Source organism: Rhinolophus sinicus, linkage group LG01 (genome assembly GCF_036562045.2).
Source record: "Rhinolophus sinicus isolate RSC01 linkage group LG01, ASM3656204v1, whole genome shotgun sequence".
In the NCBI taxonomy this organism is placed as follows: domain Eukaryota; kingdom Metazoa; phylum Chordata; class Mammalia; order Chiroptera; family Rhinolophidae; genus Rhinolophus; species Rhinolophus sinicus.
Window position 1 is genome coordinate 183,062,927 of NC_133751.1, and position 20,526 is coordinate 183,083,452.

Genomic DNA, 20,526 nt, shown 5'->3' on the forward strand with positions numbered 1-20,526 from the left:
TGACATGCAAAAGGAATTTTTTCATTTAACAGAATATGAGAAGCAGTTTCAGGCATGGACAAGCTGAGGAGTGCTTAAGTTTTATTATTTTGTGGCATCAAAGGCCATCTTTCTAGTATGAAGAGAGCTGGCTAAAGGTTTTACTGTTTTGGGGAATATCCGTAATGTTATAACCCTACACAAGGTCGTGTGTGTGTGTGTGTGTGTGTGTGTGTGTGTGTGTCTGTCTATCTGTCTTTGTGAGATTGATAGTTTCATAGCTAGATAATATGCATATAGTTTTAATACGCCCAGTACTATGATATACTTCTTAGTCCCCTCTTGAGCATTTAATAACTTTTCCTTGACTGATTGGAAAAGTAGCAGTTTTCAAGTCTAAATCAATTACTGCACAGAATCAGTTTACATACTGTATAAAAGGATACCCATGAAGAGAACTGGGCACTTGGAGAAAGAGGGACGTAATGGAAAGAAGAGAGAAATGGCAGTGTGTGTGGGTGCGAGAGTGAAACTATGTGGGGAAGCCAACATTCCCTCTTCCTTCCTCACTTCCAGCCCTGAAATGGGACTGAAGGCCTGTGCCCGCAGGTAAGTGGACATAGATTTATTACTTTTATAAAATGAATACAGCTGGTTGGCTCACATAGTTAGGGTACCATGCTAGTAAAGTTGATACTATATAAACTACACCCCTTTATGGACCATTGATACATTAAAAAATCAGTTCATACCTACAGTGCTCCAAGTAGTGTAACAGATGATAAGGACTCAGAGATTAGTTTTCTTAAAAGCAGGAAAAGGGGTCTTGTCATCAAGCAATTTGCAATTCTTAGATGTAGCCCAAAACTGTACCTGCAACCCTAGGTGAACATCTAAAACGTGTTCTCTTGGACAAAGGCCTTCAAACTAAGGGAACAAGTAAACCCTTATTTTCAGGGAGAAAACCTGAGAGGACACTGGAGCATGTATAAAAGGTGGCATGTTCCATTCCATACATAGTTTATTGAGAGCATTTCTTTGCACTCTTTCCTCATAGCCTCCAGCCTAATCCTCACCTGCTAGAGCCTTCCTTGAAGGATCAATCCATTCCCCTTAGCCTTTCATCAAAGTGCAGAGAAATGTCTCTGAATCTGCTCTATTTAATACTCCTAGGTACCATTCAGACAGGAAGTATGCTAGAGGCCGGCCTTCTGGAGGGGCCCTCAGCTGAGATCTTTATTGAGTCCCACCTACTACCTGTGCATTTTATGATCTAGCAAACATGGTTCTTTCTAACAGGCAGTACTCATTTGGATAAACTGTTGCTAATCTTTACCATCTTGTATTTGCTTTCTTTTTTTCTTTTTTCATTTTTCACATTATTTTAATTACTTTTTTAATTTTTATTTTTTTTAGCTAGGCCTTAATTATTTGGCTTCTCTAGGTCAACAGAGCACATAAGTAATAAGACCTCACAGGTACATGCTGGATAAGCATGGTGCTCCAACCACCTGAGCCACCGGGCCGGCCCCATTTTTCACATTTCTCATATGAAAGGGTCACTTCAGTTGAATATTTCCCAAATTCAGTTAAGCACAAAAGAAAGATTTGTATTTTGGTGAATACTAATATTTTTGATCACCTGAGGATCTAGCAATCTATTTTACATCCCTGGATCTTTTTCCTCAGGATACAGCATCATGCCTTTGAATCTGAAGTTAAATTACAGTTATATGAAATTTTTCTACTTACAGGACTCAGATAGATACTTTCTGCTATGATTCACTTTTGACTTTTTAATTATTTTTGGCCTGAACTCTTCAATAATTCAGCAAACATTAATTGAGGAGCTAGGCACTTAGGGGGAATAGCAAGATGAATAAAACACAACCTAGGTCCTACCCTCAAAAAGTTCATGATTAAGAGAGGAGAGAGAACAATACACAACTAATTATAATAAAGTTTAAACTGTGATAAATACTGTAATGGGATATAAAAATGTGGCATGATCTCAGAGAAGGCAGTCATGAATAAATAGTGTTACAGCTAGGACAATAGAGCAAGCCTTCTTTATCATCCGGTATTTCTAGACACTTGCAATGAAATCATTAAAATCAATTATAAAGTACAACTTAACTTGGCAGCAAATTGAAAGAGACTTTTAAAAATTTTAATTCTTAATCCCATCAATAATACATGATATTTTTGTTACTAACTAGAGAGGAATTTAAGACTCAGGAAAATTTTTCATTTGAAATCTAAGGGATTTTCAAAGCAATCAGGGTACTTTCTGTTATAGTTTCTTTCTCTAAAGCTGACAGAGGAGACAGTTGAAAAGTTTAGGGCAAAACTTTCTGGGAAAGCAGTAATTAGCTGAGTCAGGCAGATGACTTCAGTTTCCAGTTGTCTGGTGAAAGTTTTGCCAAAATATTTCTGTTGATAGGTGGGTTCCAAAATATCTATTTGTATATGGATCTATGAGCTACATGTATATGGTAATATAGCACCATATTTTAAAAAGGTAGTGCACATTCGACTTTTGTTACACTTTCGAAAAACTGAAAAAAGTAAGGTGACAAAAGGCTATTTTTCTCCCCTTTTGTCCCATAGATGGGCACAGGTATGACAGACCCAGGCTGCCTGAAAATTCACTTACCCTTTAAATTTTTTTAAGTTAGTAATTATAACCAAAACTTCACTAATCTGAACTCAACTACCAGATTTTTTTATAGTTCTTTTGAACACTTCACTCATAGGAGGGAAAAACGGGAGGGAGAATCAGGAGAAAATAAGTCACCCTCCCCAGTGCCAGGCATAAAGTAGGCACTCGGCAAGTGTGCATTAAATGGATCAAGTGAGCTTATTGCTAATATTTAGTCACTCCATCGTGACTCTAAAATACCTCAGGTGTTACAGGATGAATATTAGAGCTGAGAAGGATGCCCGTCTCTCGATCTAATAAAAAAAATTAGATCTTCTAAAAAAAAAAAAGTTCCATTCGGCATGTCCAGTTAGGGCAATTTAAAGGATTAGTATGTTTTAGAAAGATTTGCAGTCAACAGATTCAAACCAGAAGCATTTGCTGCTTTGCTGTCAATCAATCTGAAAATTTAATTAACCATAACACCCCCATCCCCTGAGCCTTTGACCAATCCAGGTTATGCAGCATTTATTCAAAGTATCTACTCTGTCTGGGGGTCTGAGTAGAACTGGGAAGGAAGCAGGGAACTGTGTACATGCTTTTCAAACACCACTCGTTGTATCTGTGTGTGAAGATTACCTAAGGATCTGTTCTCTCTGCTACTTCCCCCCTCACCTATATCAGACATGGAGGATTATTATTATTATTATTATTAATGCTAACAATCATTATATGCCAACTGCACGCTTCTAATAGCTTTAGTTGTAGTATTAAGTCATTTAGCTTTCTGCTTTGAGGTAGGTACTATTATATTTCTCATTTTACAGGTGACAGAGAAGTTAAATAATTTGCCCATGGTCACAAAATTAGAACGTGACAGAGCTCGGTTCCAGACCCAGGCTGTCTGGCTCCTTATAGCATCCCGCTTCTGCACTTCTGAAATAGCAACGAGTTAGCACATCCACCAGCAGCTGCTGGCCTACTTGGAAACAGGCCTTGCTTCAGGGATGTGTACGGGGGAGGAGGCTGCTCCTGTGAAGATCTTAAAGCAGAAATATAAATGTAAATCTCACTCATTAAAACCATAATTAATTTATTGAAAGTGAATTGTTATTATTTCAGGGACAAATGCATATTGGAATATGCTGATTATTTTAATGAACCAAGAGCCTCTTCTGGGATACTTCCACTGTGCATTTGCAGGCAGGTCACTGTAGACTTTCTAAGAAAGGGCCTAGAAAGATCGCTGCTTATTTTCAAGTTTTGCTTTATTAAAAATGCGAAAGAAAATGTGTGCTCTGTAATGTATTTCGGGGAGATGATCAGATATCTTTGTTTAGGAAAGGCCTGACGTCATCCGTTTCACATCCACAGTTCTCCCTCTGGAGTGTCGTCACTTGTGTTACAGATGTCAGCTGCCAGGACCAGTTTGTGTAGGTGTTGTACCCACAGTAATGTCTCCAGTGTAATTGTTATGTTTGACGTTTAGATCCATTCGTGTAGGTTTCTTCTTCTATGTTCCACAGTAAACGTATTTTTGTTTTTAATCTCTTTATGACACACACTATGAAAGCTTCCAGAATTTGCCTTTCTTTTTAGGTGCTGTAGGGTGTGAGGTTGGTTTCATTGCTTGTGTTTCTACATTGCAGAAAAGATTAACATTGACACATCATCCTAGGCTCTGAAAGAAAATAGACTATGCCTATACTTTTTTTTTTTTATCAATTCCATTCATTTATAATCGGTGTTAGTTTCCTACTGCTCTGTAACAAATTATCACAAACTTTGTGGATTAAAACAACACAAATTTATTCTCTTACAGTTCTGGAGGCCACAATTCAGAAATCAATTTCATAGGGATAAAGTCAAGGTGTAAGCCAGGCTGATTGTTTCTGCAGGCTCTAGTGAAGAATCCATTTCCTTGCCTTTTATTTTGGCTGCCTGCATTCCTGGCTCATGGCTCCTTCCTCTGTCTTCAGCGTACATCTCTCTAATCTGTGCTTGCATTGTCACATGGCCTTCTCTCTCAGACACTGCTTCCCTCTGCTTCCATCATCACACTGTAGAGTGCCGACCATGTGCCAAGCACGGTGCTACATATTGTGGTTATATCAATAGACAGGCCAACAAGTTTTTGCTCTTGGGAAGTTTACATCCTTATAAACAGAAGAAAAAGATAAAGTCAGGTAGTGGTAGAGCTATAAAAAAAAAAAATAGAGTAATAGAGTAGGCAGATGGGACTGGGAAGGGTGTCTGAGATGCCAAGACTCAAATCACAATGATATGCCAGCCATCAGAAGCCCTGAGGGCAGAGGGTTTCAGGCCGAAAGAACAGCAATTGCTAATCAAGCCTGAAGCAGATGAAGCGCCATGGTTGGAGTTTGATAACTAAGGTAGAGAGTGGCTGGCAGAAGCCAAAGTCATGGAGGATTTGTGTCAGATGATATAGCCTCATACATCATGGTAAGGCGATTTGGATTTTATCTAAGTCTCAAAGGAAGAATCAGAAGTGTTTTAAACAGAGAAGCAGTTAAACTTTTATTCTTTAAGAGTCATCCAGAGAAAAAAAAGAAAAAGAAAAAAGAGATCATATAGGCTGCTATCTAGAGAATGGATTCTTCCTGCAGGGAGATATCTAGCCACACCCTTCCTCCTTTAAAATGTCTGTTCTTTACTGCTCTCAGATGGAACCTGAATAAGATCTATCTCAGGTAGTAAGAAAGGAAATTAAGGATGTTTCCCTGCATCTTAAAACTCAGACCATTGCAGCACCCTGCTAACCACAATTTAAAAAAAAACACGCCATCTTGCCCTTATTTCCAACACTTTACAATCACTTTGGCCATTTATGGTTCCAATAAGAAGTAAACCAAACCTCTTTTCAAGTGTTAAGAGATACTGAATACTAATTAAGGGGAAAGCCTAGAGCAAAGGGCCACTAGGTAGACTAAGGAGTAGGGAGCCAGTGGAATAATGGAATGCTGTGGTCAGACCTGAGAATGACTACTCAAAGGAATATGTCTGACATAATGTCTGATGGTCTTTGTGGAGGGACAAATGAAGCCAGATCAGACATTAGATGCCCATGTGCAAATACCTATTGCCTCTCATAGCAAATAAAAACTCCTCACTGTAATTCTTAAGACCATTTGCATATAGCATATGCTCCTTTCAAAAGCCTCCCTCAAACTACACCCAGGTTGACACCCATGGTTGTGGCTGAACATTTCTCCTCAGCATCTGTTGGAGCAAGAATGGGGTCATTCCTCCCAGTTGTCTTCTTATCTAATCACCCAACAACTCATTGGCTGAATCCCCATAGGCACAATAGACACCACCTGGATTAGCTCGTTGGACTTTCTCTGATGGCTCCATGGTGGGGATCGTCTAAGGTGGTTTTTGGCTTTTTCCCCGCGTTACGTCCTCAGCACGTATGTGGGGAAGGGCCAGATGACAAGGATGCTCCTGGTGCCAGTTCATCTTAGAGCTAGATTCCCTATTAAGGAGGCCCTGTCACAACCCTTTTGGAATTAGGAGGGGACCTTAGTCTGCAGATATGACGGGCAAGCTTGTGGTTCTTCCACCTGTCACTCCCATGTTTCTTGTCCTTTAATCTAGCTGAGCACAGTTTGGGGTACATAGTAAACATTCAATAAATGTTGGAACCAAAGAAACCAAATTGACTGACAGGTTCCATTTTTTTTATCATGTGTTTGGACTTATGAAAATATTCTATTTGGTTTCTCTAGGACAAAGTCATATCTTAAAAACGCAAAAATGACCATCCTAATAAGCATTGCAGAAAATACAGTTGTTTAATAAAAGATTTTTGCTGAGCTGTTTAAAGTCTCATATGAATAGGATGGGGTGGGGGGAGAGGAACTGTACTTTCTGCTTCTTTTAAAACTTCATCATGCAGGGAACACGACGTGTCAGAATAAGAGTGCCCCTCACTTGTTGGCTGGATGGAGAGGTTAAGTATAAAGTGTGTTTATCCTTGTCTCAGATACAGACATGTTTCCATACCTAACATAGATTATCCAGGAAGTATGAATTTCAGCAGTACTTCTAGAACTCTTCGTAAACCCAAAGTGGCTTCAAAGAAGATTCTGTGTGACCGTGGCCTTGAGACCTCTGGCATTTATGGCTGAGAAAACAAAGGAAATAAAGTCCCCTATGCTGTGTAGATGTCCATGTTTCCCATGCATCGGCACATTTTTCTGTGAATAAGCTTTTAGAGACAAAGATCAAGGACGTGTCCTGGAGAGCACTGGCCAGGTGTGAAATTCCAGGTGACAAAATGGAAGGAAAAGAAGAGCTTGAAGGGAAAGCACAGGAAATGTAGCCAGTTTCCTTTTATTCTCTGTATTCTTCCTGTTTCCTCCACCAGGAAGTTTATGTAGATGTACAGTACCTCGAACAGTCAGCATGAGAGGGGTTATCCTCATTCTTTTCCATATGGTGGCAACCACCACCATGTGAAAAGCCAGTCATTTATTTTTACAGATATCACCCGAGACAATTCCTAGGATTAAAAAGTTCTGTATTCCAGATGATTGTAATATAGGAAACATATACTTTCCACAGTGTTACATATAAATAGTGGAAATATATAAACTGAGGGAATCATAAACAATAAATAAGGCTATTTCTTGCTACATACAAATGTCATAGCGATAAGTATAAAGAATAAGAATAAAGTGCATCAATAACTTATGAACTTTATCCAACCAGCAGAGCCAACTCAAGTTCAGGTTCCTACAGCTGTTTCTTCAGTGTTAGTCTGGCCGACAACCTGGGGTATCTTTTAATGCCTTCACTGCCTAATGACACCATTTGTAGGGGCACTGTCTGGGTTTGCTAGAAGGGAACCGTGCATTATCAGAGCAGATAGTTAGCACTCTGTCATTTGTTTCCCTCACCCTCTCTTTGGGGTTAATTTCCCAATGAAAGCTAAAGATGTTTACTAAGCATTTCTGAGAAATTTGTCCACATTATGAGAATACAAATTACAGGAACTCAGTACATTAGCAATGGAGGAAGTTTAATGGGTCTGGGAAAGGTATAAATTTAGGGAAAATGTAAACTGCAGTAATAAGAGAGGCTTTGCTGAATGGTAATTCTCTTGAAATGGTAGTGCTTAGTAGCAGTGGGAAAATACTGGAGAATCTTGCTATTTGACATCGTACAAAAACGCAACCAATAGGTAGGAATTGAAAATGTCGTGATTTTAGAATATGAAATATACACAGGTGCAAATGAGTAAAAACCATTTGATATGAGAAATTCAGTATGTTCTGGAGCATGTGGGATATGGAAACCTTTTCTGTGGTCATCAAACCTATGCAAAGAGCCAGTTAACCTCCCAGAGATTTCTGGAATTAGAATATTCTGAGACCACACTTGACTTTCATAGGCTTCCCAGACTTCATTGTCTTGACATGCTTTAATGAGCATCAGCATGCCTGTTGCCCTATGACATTTAGCAAACTATGGGTACAAGGTCATGTACAATATTCATATTCATGTACAATATCCACAAGGCATAGCGTTATGTGATTCTGCAAATCATGAAGCACTCAACATGTTGTATGTGTATATGGAAGGTGACAAAACATGAAGAAGGGCAGCCGGATAGCTCAGTCGGTTGGAGCGTGGGCTCTGAGCGGCAAGGTTGCCGGTACAATTCCCATGTGGGCCAATGGTCTGCACCCTCCACAACTAGATTGAAGACAACCAGCTGCTACTGAGCTTCCAGAGGGGCAGCCAAATAGCTCGGTTGGTTGGAGCGCTAGCTCTCGGCTGCAGGGTTGCCGGTTTGATTCCCACATGGGATGGTGGGCTGCTCCCCCTGCAACTAGGATTGAAAATGGCGACTGCACTTGAAGGTGGGCTGCGCCCTGCACGGCTAGATTGAAGGACAACAACTTGGAGCTGATGGGCCCTAGAAAAGTGCACTATTACCCCCCAAAAAATGAAGAAAAAGTCTATGTAAAAGATTCAATTAACAGCATTAAAAATTTTGCATGTCAGTATTATAGAATATAAAATTTACAGAAAATATATCTATTTATTACGAGAGAAGTGATAAATTATCCAATCAATCTAGTCCCCTTACCACATCAGGTCTCATTTAGGCTGACAAGAAAAATGCACAGGGCAGAAGGAGATCATCTAGAAAATGTTATGGACACCCAGGCCAGGAATGAGAAAATGGTGAAAAATATTAATACAGTTAAAATCATTTTGTTCAAAAGATAAAACATTGATCACAAAAATTGCAACTCTGCATTGGTTGGTCAGGATAATAATAATAGTAATAATAATAAAGCAGCTGTGATTGTTCTTGGACAGGTATATTGCAGCTTTGAAATGGCATCCATAAGGAAAAGCTGAAGAAACTGGCCTGTTCACTGGAACAAAGGATAATTGTAGTGACCTAATTGCAGTTTCTATTATAAAAGCAGAAATGATAGCAGGACAAATTATCTTCACTGTGAAAAAAGAAAGCTTTACAGCAGGTAGTTTGTAATCTTTTTTAATGATACTACTTTTTTTATACCATACATCTCCCCTGAAAAACGTTTTCTGACCTCAACTACGATCACCACTCCAGGTAGCAAATCTCTTCTTCTACTATCTATTCATCTCTGTCTGTGTTGTTTGGGCTCACACAGTAGCAACAAAGAGAATTCCAGTGGCTACATTTTCCTAACACTAGTCAAGTCAATCAGAACTATACTGTTGACACATTCTGCGTGAGACAAATCAATCAAGAAGTAGTATGCAAAAGTAACAACATTTTATAAAGTTTTTAAGGGTAAAGTACAAAGTATGAAATACTAATCAATAATTTTAAGTGAAATCCTAAAAGGCTAATGACACACACACACACAAATATGCAATTTATATCACAGATAAAGTGCTAATATCACAACTACACAAAGGTCTTTGAAAAATGGAGGGAAAAAAGGACAATCTGATAGAAGAATCATCAAACGATATGGCCAGCTCGCAGAAGAGGAAATGAAAATGGCCCTTAAACATATGAAAAGATACTCAGTATCACATAATAAGAGACAGGCTAATTAAAACTTCACTGAAACATCACTCCTCACCTATGTTTATCAAATATCTCAGGGTGCGACAACATATTCTGTTGGTGAAACGGTACAGAAATAGGCATCCTCCTACATTGAAGGTGGTAATGTGAAAGAGAACAATTATGGAAGGAAATTTGTTATAATCTAGGACTATTATATGTGAGTTTCTCTTTGACCCAGCAACCCTATTTCTATGAATTCTTCTGAAAACTGCATTGGCAAAAATATGGACTGACTTTTGCATAAGATTTGTCATGAAGGCATTATTTGTAATAGTAGAAGATTGGAAATACCCAAATGTCCAATAATATGTGACTCAATGGATAAACAGAAGCATGTCCACACAGTAGACTACTATGAAACTTAAAAAAAAAAAATGAGAAAAATGTCTGTTCATTAAATGGAGTCTTCTTCTGGATAGTGATATGTGAAAAAGCAAAGTATAGGGGAAAATGTACAGTATTCTACCTTTCGTGTGAGAAAGAAGCAATATAAATATATAACCATGTTTGTTTTCATTTGAAAAATAAACAAGTATAGTTATATGACTTAGGATAGTGAAGACTCATGAAAGCAATATACCCATAAGTAGTATTTAGTTGAATTTGGAAATATAAATGTTTTACATACTTAACAAGCAAAATTAAATCCAAAGGCAAAAAGCAATCCCTAAATATTGAAAACAAACCAAAACGAATAACCTAACTAAATCAAATTGGTTGCATAGCAACTCAGGAAAAAGAATTACTTCAAGTGACATTAGAACACAGCATTTTGACTCTACACATATAGTGAGATATATTCTAACAACAACAACAACAATAACAACAAAAATAGAGTTATAAATATCTTACATTTCATTCAATAGTCTGTTAGCAATATTGGTATTATTTTGAAACTATAATGTAATATATAGAATACAAATAATGTCATTGGTATCAAGATTTTTCATTTAAAGATAACAAACAAATGTGAAAGTTTTTAAAAGTAAAGTCAAAATTCTGTTATGTTGTATTTGAATCAAAAATATCAGTATAGACTTGTGATTTTTTTCAAAAAAGACATATATCCCAGTCCTGTCCATAGGAAAGGTGTAGATGCAACAACAACGCAATGGCAGTGAGCTCTTCTAGAGCCCAGATTGTGTTTTCTAGGTGTAATTTCCATTAAAAAGAAAGAATTCCTTGGAGAAATGGCTGCTTTCAGGATAAGGACACAAGGTACTCAACAGGAAGCTGGGACAGCTTATTTGTCAGATAGCAAGAAAACTATCAGTGACAACTGGGTCAGTCAAAAGAACAAAAGAACAAAGGAATACGTGAGTCCACATTGACTAAATCTTGGACAAGTTGGGCAACAAAAAGGGTAAGGGATGCAATTGATTGAAAATCCTAAATATGTGTTTTTTAAAAACCTAAGTTCACAATGATAGTCACAACTTCCATCTCCCTCAGAAAAGTAGCTAACAACTCATTGGTCACCATTGGAAATATCTCGGGAACTAACTCCTTACTCTGAAAATCAGCAATTAAAACATTAATTGTGTCTTCCCTATACTACGTATAATTCAGGATAACCAAAATACCCAAAATTTTAAGGAAAAGAGTTTTGGGGTTTTTTGGGTTTTGTTTTTTACAGAAGAATCCCAACTAATAAATGTAAAAGGAATAATGACATTTTAAAATTATTGTTTAGCAATCCCTAACGAAATAATTCAGGTGAAAATCATTGATGACAGAAATGATTCAGCGAACAATTGATAGAGGACCTTTGCAATAGACATGTCAGTTTGTTACCTTTGCATCTTTGCATCACTAAAGTAAGATAACCTGAGATTGTATGCCTCTTTTTTTCCCCCTGGTTTTATTTTATTTTATTTTTGATGTGACATAATTTAAAACACATACACTATTTTTACGATATTTGTATGTTTCCTAGGGTTGTTGTAACAAATCACCGCAAACTTGGTAGTTTACAACGGAAATGTATTCTCTCCTAGCTCTCTCACAGACCAAAAGTCTGAAATCAGGCTTGTTTCCTTCAAGGCTCTGAGGGAGAATCTATTCCGTATCTGTCTCCTAGTTTCCAGTGGCTGCCAGCAATCCTTGATATTTCTTGGCATTTAGACGTATGTTCCAATTTCTCTCCATTTTCACATCGTCTTCTCTTCTGATTCTTTATGTCTTTTCCTCTTTATAAGGAGGACACTTTTATTTGGACAATCCAGCATGATCTCATCTCAAGATCTTTAACTTAATTACATCTACATAAACTCTTTATTCAAATAAAGTCATACCAACAGGCTCCAGGTGGACATATCTTTTGGGCGACCAACATTCAACCCACAGTACTCTTCCCCCACAAAAAAAGTTGAACCTGAGTCTAACTAAGCCTCTGGCTGCACTGATACAGTAGCCACTGGTCACATGGAACTATTTAAATATAAATTAATTAAAATTTAAAATCTGTAACTTAGTCACACTAGCCACATTTCCAGTATTCAGTAGCCACATGTGGCTACTATTAATGTATCTATCAAACAGCCCATATATAGAACATTTCCATCAGTGCAGAAAGACCTGTTGGGCAGTGCTTCTCTAGAATTACCTTCCATAAACAGGAAATATGGGGATAGAGGAAGAAATTACATCAAATCCAGCATGTGGGACCACCTACAGGACAATCTGCCTGGTTTCTGCAACAATCCAACAGCATAACAGCATGGAAAAATTAAAATGCGAAAGGAAAATGAGGACAGTCCTATATAGGAAATGAGACTGAAAAGACAGACACAAACTTAATGTGTGGGTAGTTTTTGGAGCCTGATCCAAATGAATCCATTGGGAAAGAGAATGTTTTTTAGGCACCTGTGGAAATTTGTTTATAAACTAGGTATTAGTTGACATTAAGGAACATCGTTAATTTTTAAGTGTGATAAATGCATTGTTGGAATATACTAAAATGTTTATGTTTTTTGACATGCCTTCTGAAGTAAATAGTGGATAAATGACTAGGATTTGCTTTCAAAATACTTGGCAAAAAAATTTTAAAAGGAAAAGTAGATGAACAGTGTGGCAATACCTTTACTGAATACGGAACAAGGTGATAGTTATGTGGGGGGTCATTGTACTATTATATCTACTTTAGGGTATCTGAAAGCTTTCATTATGTAAATTTCTTCATCCGTGGTAAGTAGAGATTTCAACACCTTGTGAGAATTGAGTTATATGACATGGGAAAATACATCACAAACATTTTAAGTGTCTGTTCTTCCTGCTGGATAGATGAAATACTAGTAATAAGACTGGGCTGTTGTGTATAGTATAAACTCCCTAATTTGGAGTGTTTGGAGGACAGTCCTAATTATAGTTTTATGGGGGGGGGGTCATAGGATTTTTTTAAATTTAGTTTTATTTTTAGCTCTTGGATCCAACTACTGCTTACCACCTCCACTGCTACACCTCCATCGAAGCCACCAGTATCTCTCACCTGGATTCTTGTAATAGCCCCCTAACAGGTCTCCATGGCTCTTTGGTACTCCTGTCACATTCTTAATATAGTGGTCAAAGAGATCTCTTTATCATATAAGTCAAGTCATATCTCTCCATTGCTTGAAACCTCCCTCTGGCTTCCCACCTCACTGAGGGTAAAAGCCAAAATCTTTACCAGGACCTTAGGGCCTTGCATGGTCTAAGACCCCATTTCCTCTCTGTCCCTCTGTTTCCTCCCTCCCTCACACTGGCTTCCTTGCTGTTTGGGGCACTTGCCTGCCTCAGGGCCTTTGTACTTGCTGTCTCTTCTGCCTAAAGTACTCTTCCCTAATTATCTGTAGAGTTTCACCCTCTTCTTCGAGCCTTTAATGTAATGTTCTCAGTGGTGCCTTTTCTTTCCTCATATTTAAAAGTGTGTCCTTCCCACCCCAGCCCCCAACCCTCCTACCACCTTTCCCAGCTTCATTTTCCACGGTAGCTCTTACTACCATTTAATGCTATTTTTCATTTTATTTCATTATTCTCTTGTCTGTTTCTGCCTCCCCTAAGGAGAATATGAATTCCACAAGAGCAAGGATTTGAAAGCACTGCTGAATCTCCAGCATCAAAAACAAAACTAAAACCTATAGATGCTTAATAAATATTTGTTGAACGATGACTGCAGAAACTTGTAATTGACTTAAAACAAGTTGTCTTGTCTTTAGAGGAAGTGTTTATGGATCAATAAGACTGATATGTATTTATTGAAATCAATATCTGGTTTGTAAATTAGTACTTTGGAAGTGTTTAAATTGCTTGAAAAGGGGTGTGTTTCCTTAAGCAGTTTAAATATTTTTCCTAGCAGTTATACTCATTCTGATAATTTGTTATGGTAATTATTTTTAGATAATGTATTTAAAAGGAAAAGAATTATATATCAGTAAATTTAGAATTAATGACTCCTATTTGCTAGATTTTATCACATGGATTTTAAAGGTGTATATAGAATAATTGGCATTTTTTTGTTTTTATTTTCATTTTTTGTTTTAAATTTTTTAAATAAAGTATAATTTACATACAGTGAAATAGTCAGTACTTAAATAAGCAGAAAAATATTATCTATTCTATTTTGATGAATGTATATCAAAATACTGAATATTTCTATCACCCAAGAATGTTCCCTCATGCCCTTTCTCACTCAGTGGAGACCCACTCCATGAGTAAATGATCTGATTTCTATCACCATGAGATTGTTTTGCCTGATCTAGAATTTCTTATAACTGGAATCATGTTCTAGTTTTGTGTCCAGCTTCGTTCATTAAGTATGATAATTTTGATATCCATCCTCGTTGCTATTTCAGTAGTGATTTTTGTTATTGCTGATTTATATACGGTAATATGGCTATACCATTGTTTGGTTATCCATTCTGCCGATGGGCATCTCAGTTATTTCCATTTCTTGCTATGATGAATAAAGCTGCTAGCAAATATTGTTTAAGGATTTTTGTGGACAAATGTTGTTGTTTCTCTTGTGTAAGTACCTGAGAGGTGAATTGTTGGGTCATGGCTTTGGTGCATGTCTAGTTTTATAAGGAACTCCCAGACCTTATACCATTTTATACTTCCAGCAGCAGTGTTTGAAAGTTCTGGATGGTCCACGTGCTTTCCAACATTTGGTATTATCATTCTTTTTCATTTTGGTAAGGGTATCTCACTGTGGTTTTAATTTGCATTTCCCTGATGACTTATAATGTGAGCACATTTCCTTTGTGTATTGGGCATTTCTAGATCTTCCTTTGTATAGTGTCTGCTTAAATCTTTTGCCCAGTTCTACTTGGGCTATTTTTGTCTTTATTATTGAGTTGCAAATTTATTTTTTTATACAAACACTTTGTTAGAGATGTGTGTTGCAAATGTTTTCTTTCATTTGCTTTTCATTTTCTTGACGCTTTTTAATGAGAAGGTTTTAATTGGGGTGAATTTTTTCTTTTTGGTTTTTCTTTTGTTAATGGTTCTTTTCTTTCATGTTTCATGCTTCTTGTGTTCTAAGAAATATTTGCCTACTCCAAGGTTGCGAAGATATTTTCCTTTATTTTATTCAAGTAGCATTGTTGTAGCCTATATGTTCAGGCCTATCTTCCATCTTGAATTGATTTTTGTTATAGTATACTGTAGGGACCACGTTTCTATTTCTCTTACGGATTTCTCTTATTGATTTTACCACTTGTTGAAGAAATTTTCCTGCACCACTTGTTGAAGACATTTTCCCTTCTTAATTGAATTGTTTTGGCACATTTGTTGTAAATCACTTCACCAAATGTGTGGGTATATCACTAGACTGTCTTCTTTTCCATTCATCTACATATTTGTCTAAACTTTGGCTTGATTACTGAGGCTCTATAGTAAGTCTTGAAGAAAGTAGTGTAAGTTTTCCAACTTTATTCTTATTTTTCAAAAGTGTTTTGGCTTTTTTTTTTTCTCTTTGACTTTCTAAATAAATTTTAAAATCACATTGTTAATTTTTGGAAAATAAACCTACTAGAAGTTTAATTGGGATGACAATTTAGATGAATTGACATCTTAACAATGATGACTTTTTTGATCCATGAATAAGGTATAATTCTCCATTTATTTAGATCTTATTTAATTTCTCTCAGCAGTATTTTATTGCTTTTAGTGTAGATGACTTAGACATCTTTTGTTAAATGTATCCTTAAGTTTGCAATATTCTTTAATCCCATTTTAAATGGTATGGTTTTCTTGATTTTATTGTCTAATGGTTCACTACTAGTATCTAGTGAAGTACAATTGACATTTTTATTTTAAACTTCTATCCTTCAACATTAACAATAAAATCTATAATTCAAGAAAACTTCCCAGAGAGAAAAAATATACTTAGAAGTACATATTGAAAGAGTTATCAGCCCATAATAACTTTTCTAGTAAGATTATTGGACTTTAAAGAAAAGAATTTGACCAGATAAGCAGAAAGAACAAGTTATTTATAAGTAATTTATAAGAGAAATAAAATTATTTGCCAACTTTTCAATGAGCCCCACTTTGTCATAAGAAAATGGAGTCACATATGTAAAATACACAAGGAGAAAAGGTGAGCTGTTGTGAATTAAAACTGACGGACAGATATATGATGGAAATGCACTTTGAGGAAGATTATTCTAGCAACCTTTTAAGGTATAGATTAAAGTAGAATGTCACATCATAAGGTATATAAATATCAAATCACTATGTTATGCACCTGAAACGAATACAATATATTGTATGTCAGCTATACTTTATTAAAATATTAATTAACTAGTTAATTAATTAAAAAGTGAGATGTGATGACATACCAAAATATCTCAGGAAAATCTAGGCCAGCATAGTCTAATAGAACTTTCTGCAATGATGGATTTAGTCTTTATCAACATTACCCAATGCATTCATCACTGGCTCATGTGGTGACTGAGCACTTGAAATGTGCTCAGTTTGTGAAACAAAAAAACTGAGTTTTAAATTTTTAAATTAATTTCAATTTAAATGTATGTAGCACTATATGGTTAATGACCACCATATTGGACAATGGAGAGATAGGCAATATAAAGCCTGAACAGCAGACTGTAGCGAAAGAAATGGAATTAAAAGAGGATATCCAAGAGATGTAATGGGGGGAAAAAAAGAAAGAAAGAAACAATGTTTTCATAGGGGAAAAGTGAACAAGGAGATTTAAAGAATTCAAAGGCATTGTGCTTGGGAAAATGGGGAAACTGGTGGTACCATCCAAGAAAAAGTGTATCTTCCCTGGGGCTATTTTAGAAAATAGGTATTTTAACATAGATGGACCTAGAGAATATTATGCTAAGTGAAATAAGTCAGACTGAGAAAGACAAATACCATATGCTCTCACTTATATGTAGAATCTAAAGAACAGAATAAACAAACAAAACAAAAATATCTAGACTCATAGATACAGATAAACAAACTGATGGTTGCTAGATGGGAGAGGATTGAGGGGCTGGTTGAGAAAAGTGAAGGGATTAGGAAGTTGGTAGTCACAGAACAGTCATGGGGATGTAAAATACAGTGTGGGGAATATAGGCAATAATGTAAAAACTATGTATGGTGTCAGATGGCTACTAGATTTCTCAGGGGGATCATGGCATGAATTATATAAATGCCTAAAAAAATAGAAAAAAAATTAAAAATAGATATTTTAACAGGTTGAGTTCCCAGTGGTAAGGAGACCTCCAAGTGGAAATGACTATAAACATTTAGAATTCTCACACTGAATTGGGGCAGAAGGAGGTCAGAGAGAAAAAACAACAACCCTTTTTTTGTTTGTTTGTTTTTGTTGTTTTGACATTTCACTCTTGAAAGAGTTTCTTCTGCCTCCATACACCCCTTTTCAGAGGTTGCTTTGTCCTCCCCCTCACAGCGAGACCCTAATATATGGCATAATAATGATGGTTCAGAGAAATTACTATTTCACCTACTGAGTGATTAATATGAAATTAATTACTGAAACACTCAGTGGTGTGGAGAGGATCAAGAAGAAATAAGGTTTTGTTTTAGGAAGAAAAAAATACAAAACAAATACTGCTTTGCATACATGGGGTACTTTTCATCCAAGAATCTCTACATACTCAGCAAGCTTAAGTAATGAGAAAACCTCAAAGAAAGGGAAGTGATGAAATAAGGAACACAGATACTAGTGTTCTATTTCTGTGATTTGTGAAAACCAAGCTTGATGTTTTCCTCTTTTCATTAATGCACAAGTATAGCCCCGTGTGGCAGCCATTAGATGTTCATCTTTCTGCTGAATGATTTTTCTTGAAGGCCTCCCACTTAAGAGGGATAGTAACCATACCCTAACTTTATTGATGTCCTGTGCTCTATTTGCAATGGAAATCCATCACTACCATCACGGTGCTGCAAGCATCCTCTGATACCCAGTCTGCTGTCCCCATAAAGATTATTTTGTTGCAGTGGAGCAGATTACTTCTTTATCAAAAACTATTCAAAATAAACATCCATGAATCTAGGACTAACATGCATTGAAAAGGGGATAGGCAGGGCCTCTTAATGGGTACCCTACAGTGTAATCTTCTTTCATCTTCATTCAAAATCCCTTGAAGATTCAAGTTCCCCTTTGCAAAAATATAAATTATTCTAATGACTTATATGTGGTGTAGCGTACATGATTTGACCTATTCAAAAGAGACATGCAATAATGTATCCTGGCATTTATTTTCATCTGTTGCGACTTGAGGATTGATGCTGGGTTTTTGTTTTATACCTTCTTCATCTTTGTTTTTTTTTCTCCTCCCTTCTCTGCACTTAAAAAAAAAAAAAAAAAAAGCCTTTCTGCCAAAAGAGAAAATACCTTGAAAGATCATGGCTCTTAAGATTTTTACAAAGAGTTTGATGTTCTGTAAAATAAAACTAGCTGCCTTGTGCAAAAACAGCTGTTTTTGTTTGAAGAGACGAAGATACTGAGAGAGTTCAGTTTTGTTTTTTTCCCCACTCATCTAGGCCTTCAATATATGTCTCTAGGCATATACAGATCTTTCCTTTCTAGCCCACAGCCCTCTCATATTCTCTTAGCCCAGGACTTCAGATTTGTCCCCATCCTTTCTTAAGAGTCTTTCTTTCACCATCAAGCCAACATTGCCTTCCTTCTCTCATCCTGTACACAATGCACCTTGTTTGCCTGGTGATGTAAGGTTACATTCTTTCCTCATTAGTGCTGAACACCTGAGCACCATCAGATCACCATTGTCCGATAAGATACCACAGTGACCTTTCCATTTTAACACGTAACTGGGAATTTAGGAGAGCTGATCTAACACTTTCCAGATTAAATGTCAAATTCTTAAAATTCAGATGAATTTGGAATCCACCTAAGTATATTTTTCTGCTCCCATTCCCAGTAGTCTACACAGTACACTGATTAGCAGTAACATTTTGTAATATCACTTAAGGCTTTAGCAGCATGGAGTTCTGCCAGTAATGGTGTTTAATTCACTTATGTGTGCCAATTCATCTCTGTCAGGAGCCTATTAATTTCTTCACAATTTTATTCTGTCCCTGGTCCCTATATAATGAGACACAATGATCCTCATTTATGTAACCAAAAAACTTAGAGTCTCTTATAAATTACAACTGATCCCACTGCTTTTAGTGACAAGAAAGCCTCTGCATTTCTTTTTCAAATTTAAATTAATTTGTGCAAGCTCTTTTCTTTGGAAGAAAACACTGAACTCTAGAGCACCATATAGTAAAATCAAAGATGAAATATGAGATTCTGATGGGCTCTTTAACATGCATCCCTGTTCCAAGGCAGCCTTCCATAATATCACACCAAAGGTACACTGTGCCCACAAGCACGTCTCACTTATAGGGAGGGAATGGTGATGAAAATCAGCATCTGAGTCTGCAATCAGCCCCGTCATCAGTGGGCAAGATGTTAAAATACCTATTGCATTGCTACAAAAGCAAAGAGCCTGTAAAACTCATCCAATTTACCCGTTAAATGGATTGTTTATTGTAAATTGTATTTCAGTAAAGTTGGTTTTTTTAAGTGAAAAAAAGGATAAAAAGTAAAGACCCTATAATAAATAAAGGCCAGAGATATAAAATTAATCCCGTGGACTATGCTGTTGGCATTTCAGCATGGTGTGATCTTGAGTATACTCACAGGAAAGTAACAACTAAGTGACTAATTAGGAACAATTAACATAGATTCAGGAGAGTAAGTATATCATTGTATTAGCATGTAAACTCACATATATCTCTGTCATTCTACATTTTTCAGGATTGGAGCAAAACATCAGGAACTAAGGGAAAAGCAGTTAAGAGGTCTTGTTGATTATGCTACTGGTACAATTGGATCACTGCATGATATGGACGATGATGAAATGGACCCCAATTACGCCAGAGTGAACCACTTCCGGGAACCATGTGCATCAGCAAATGTCTATAGGTCTCCATCTCCCCCTCGGGCTGGACCACTGGGTTTTCCTCGAGATGGCCGTCCACTCTCTCCAGAGAGAGACCTCTTAGAGGGTCTGTATGCCAAGGTCAACAAGCCATACCATCCACCAGTGCCAGTTGACAGGTAATATAACTTACTGAAAAATGAATGTAGTTTTAATTCAGTACTTTCAAATCATCTCTACTGCTGAAGCAGATAAAAATATATCCTTCAATCTGTTAAAATGGAAATGACACAGTACCCTTGACAAGTTTTATGCTTTGACCTACCTGTAAGGTATTAGCTATCAAAAATAAAATAATAGCCAGTTATAAGGTGGCATGAATGAGTAGTAGAAGTGGA

The 20,526-nt window shown here is 36.7% G+C and overlaps 1 protein-coding gene across 2 annotated transcripts in view; it reads left to right on the forward strand.

Annotated features, from left to right (window-relative positions):
- PARD3B (par-3 family cell polarity regulator beta) overlaps positions 1–20,526 on the forward strand; it is a 946,787-nt gene that overhangs the window by 777,490 nt on the left and 148,771 nt on the right. For both annotated transcript variants that reach the window (XM_019726886.2, XM_074340795.1), the window contains one exon: positions 20,005–20,307. In XM_019726886.2, coding sequence (XP_019582445.2) covers positions 20,005–20,307 — 303 coding nt within the window. The remainder of the gene's footprint in view (positions 1–20,004; positions 20,308–20,526) is intronic.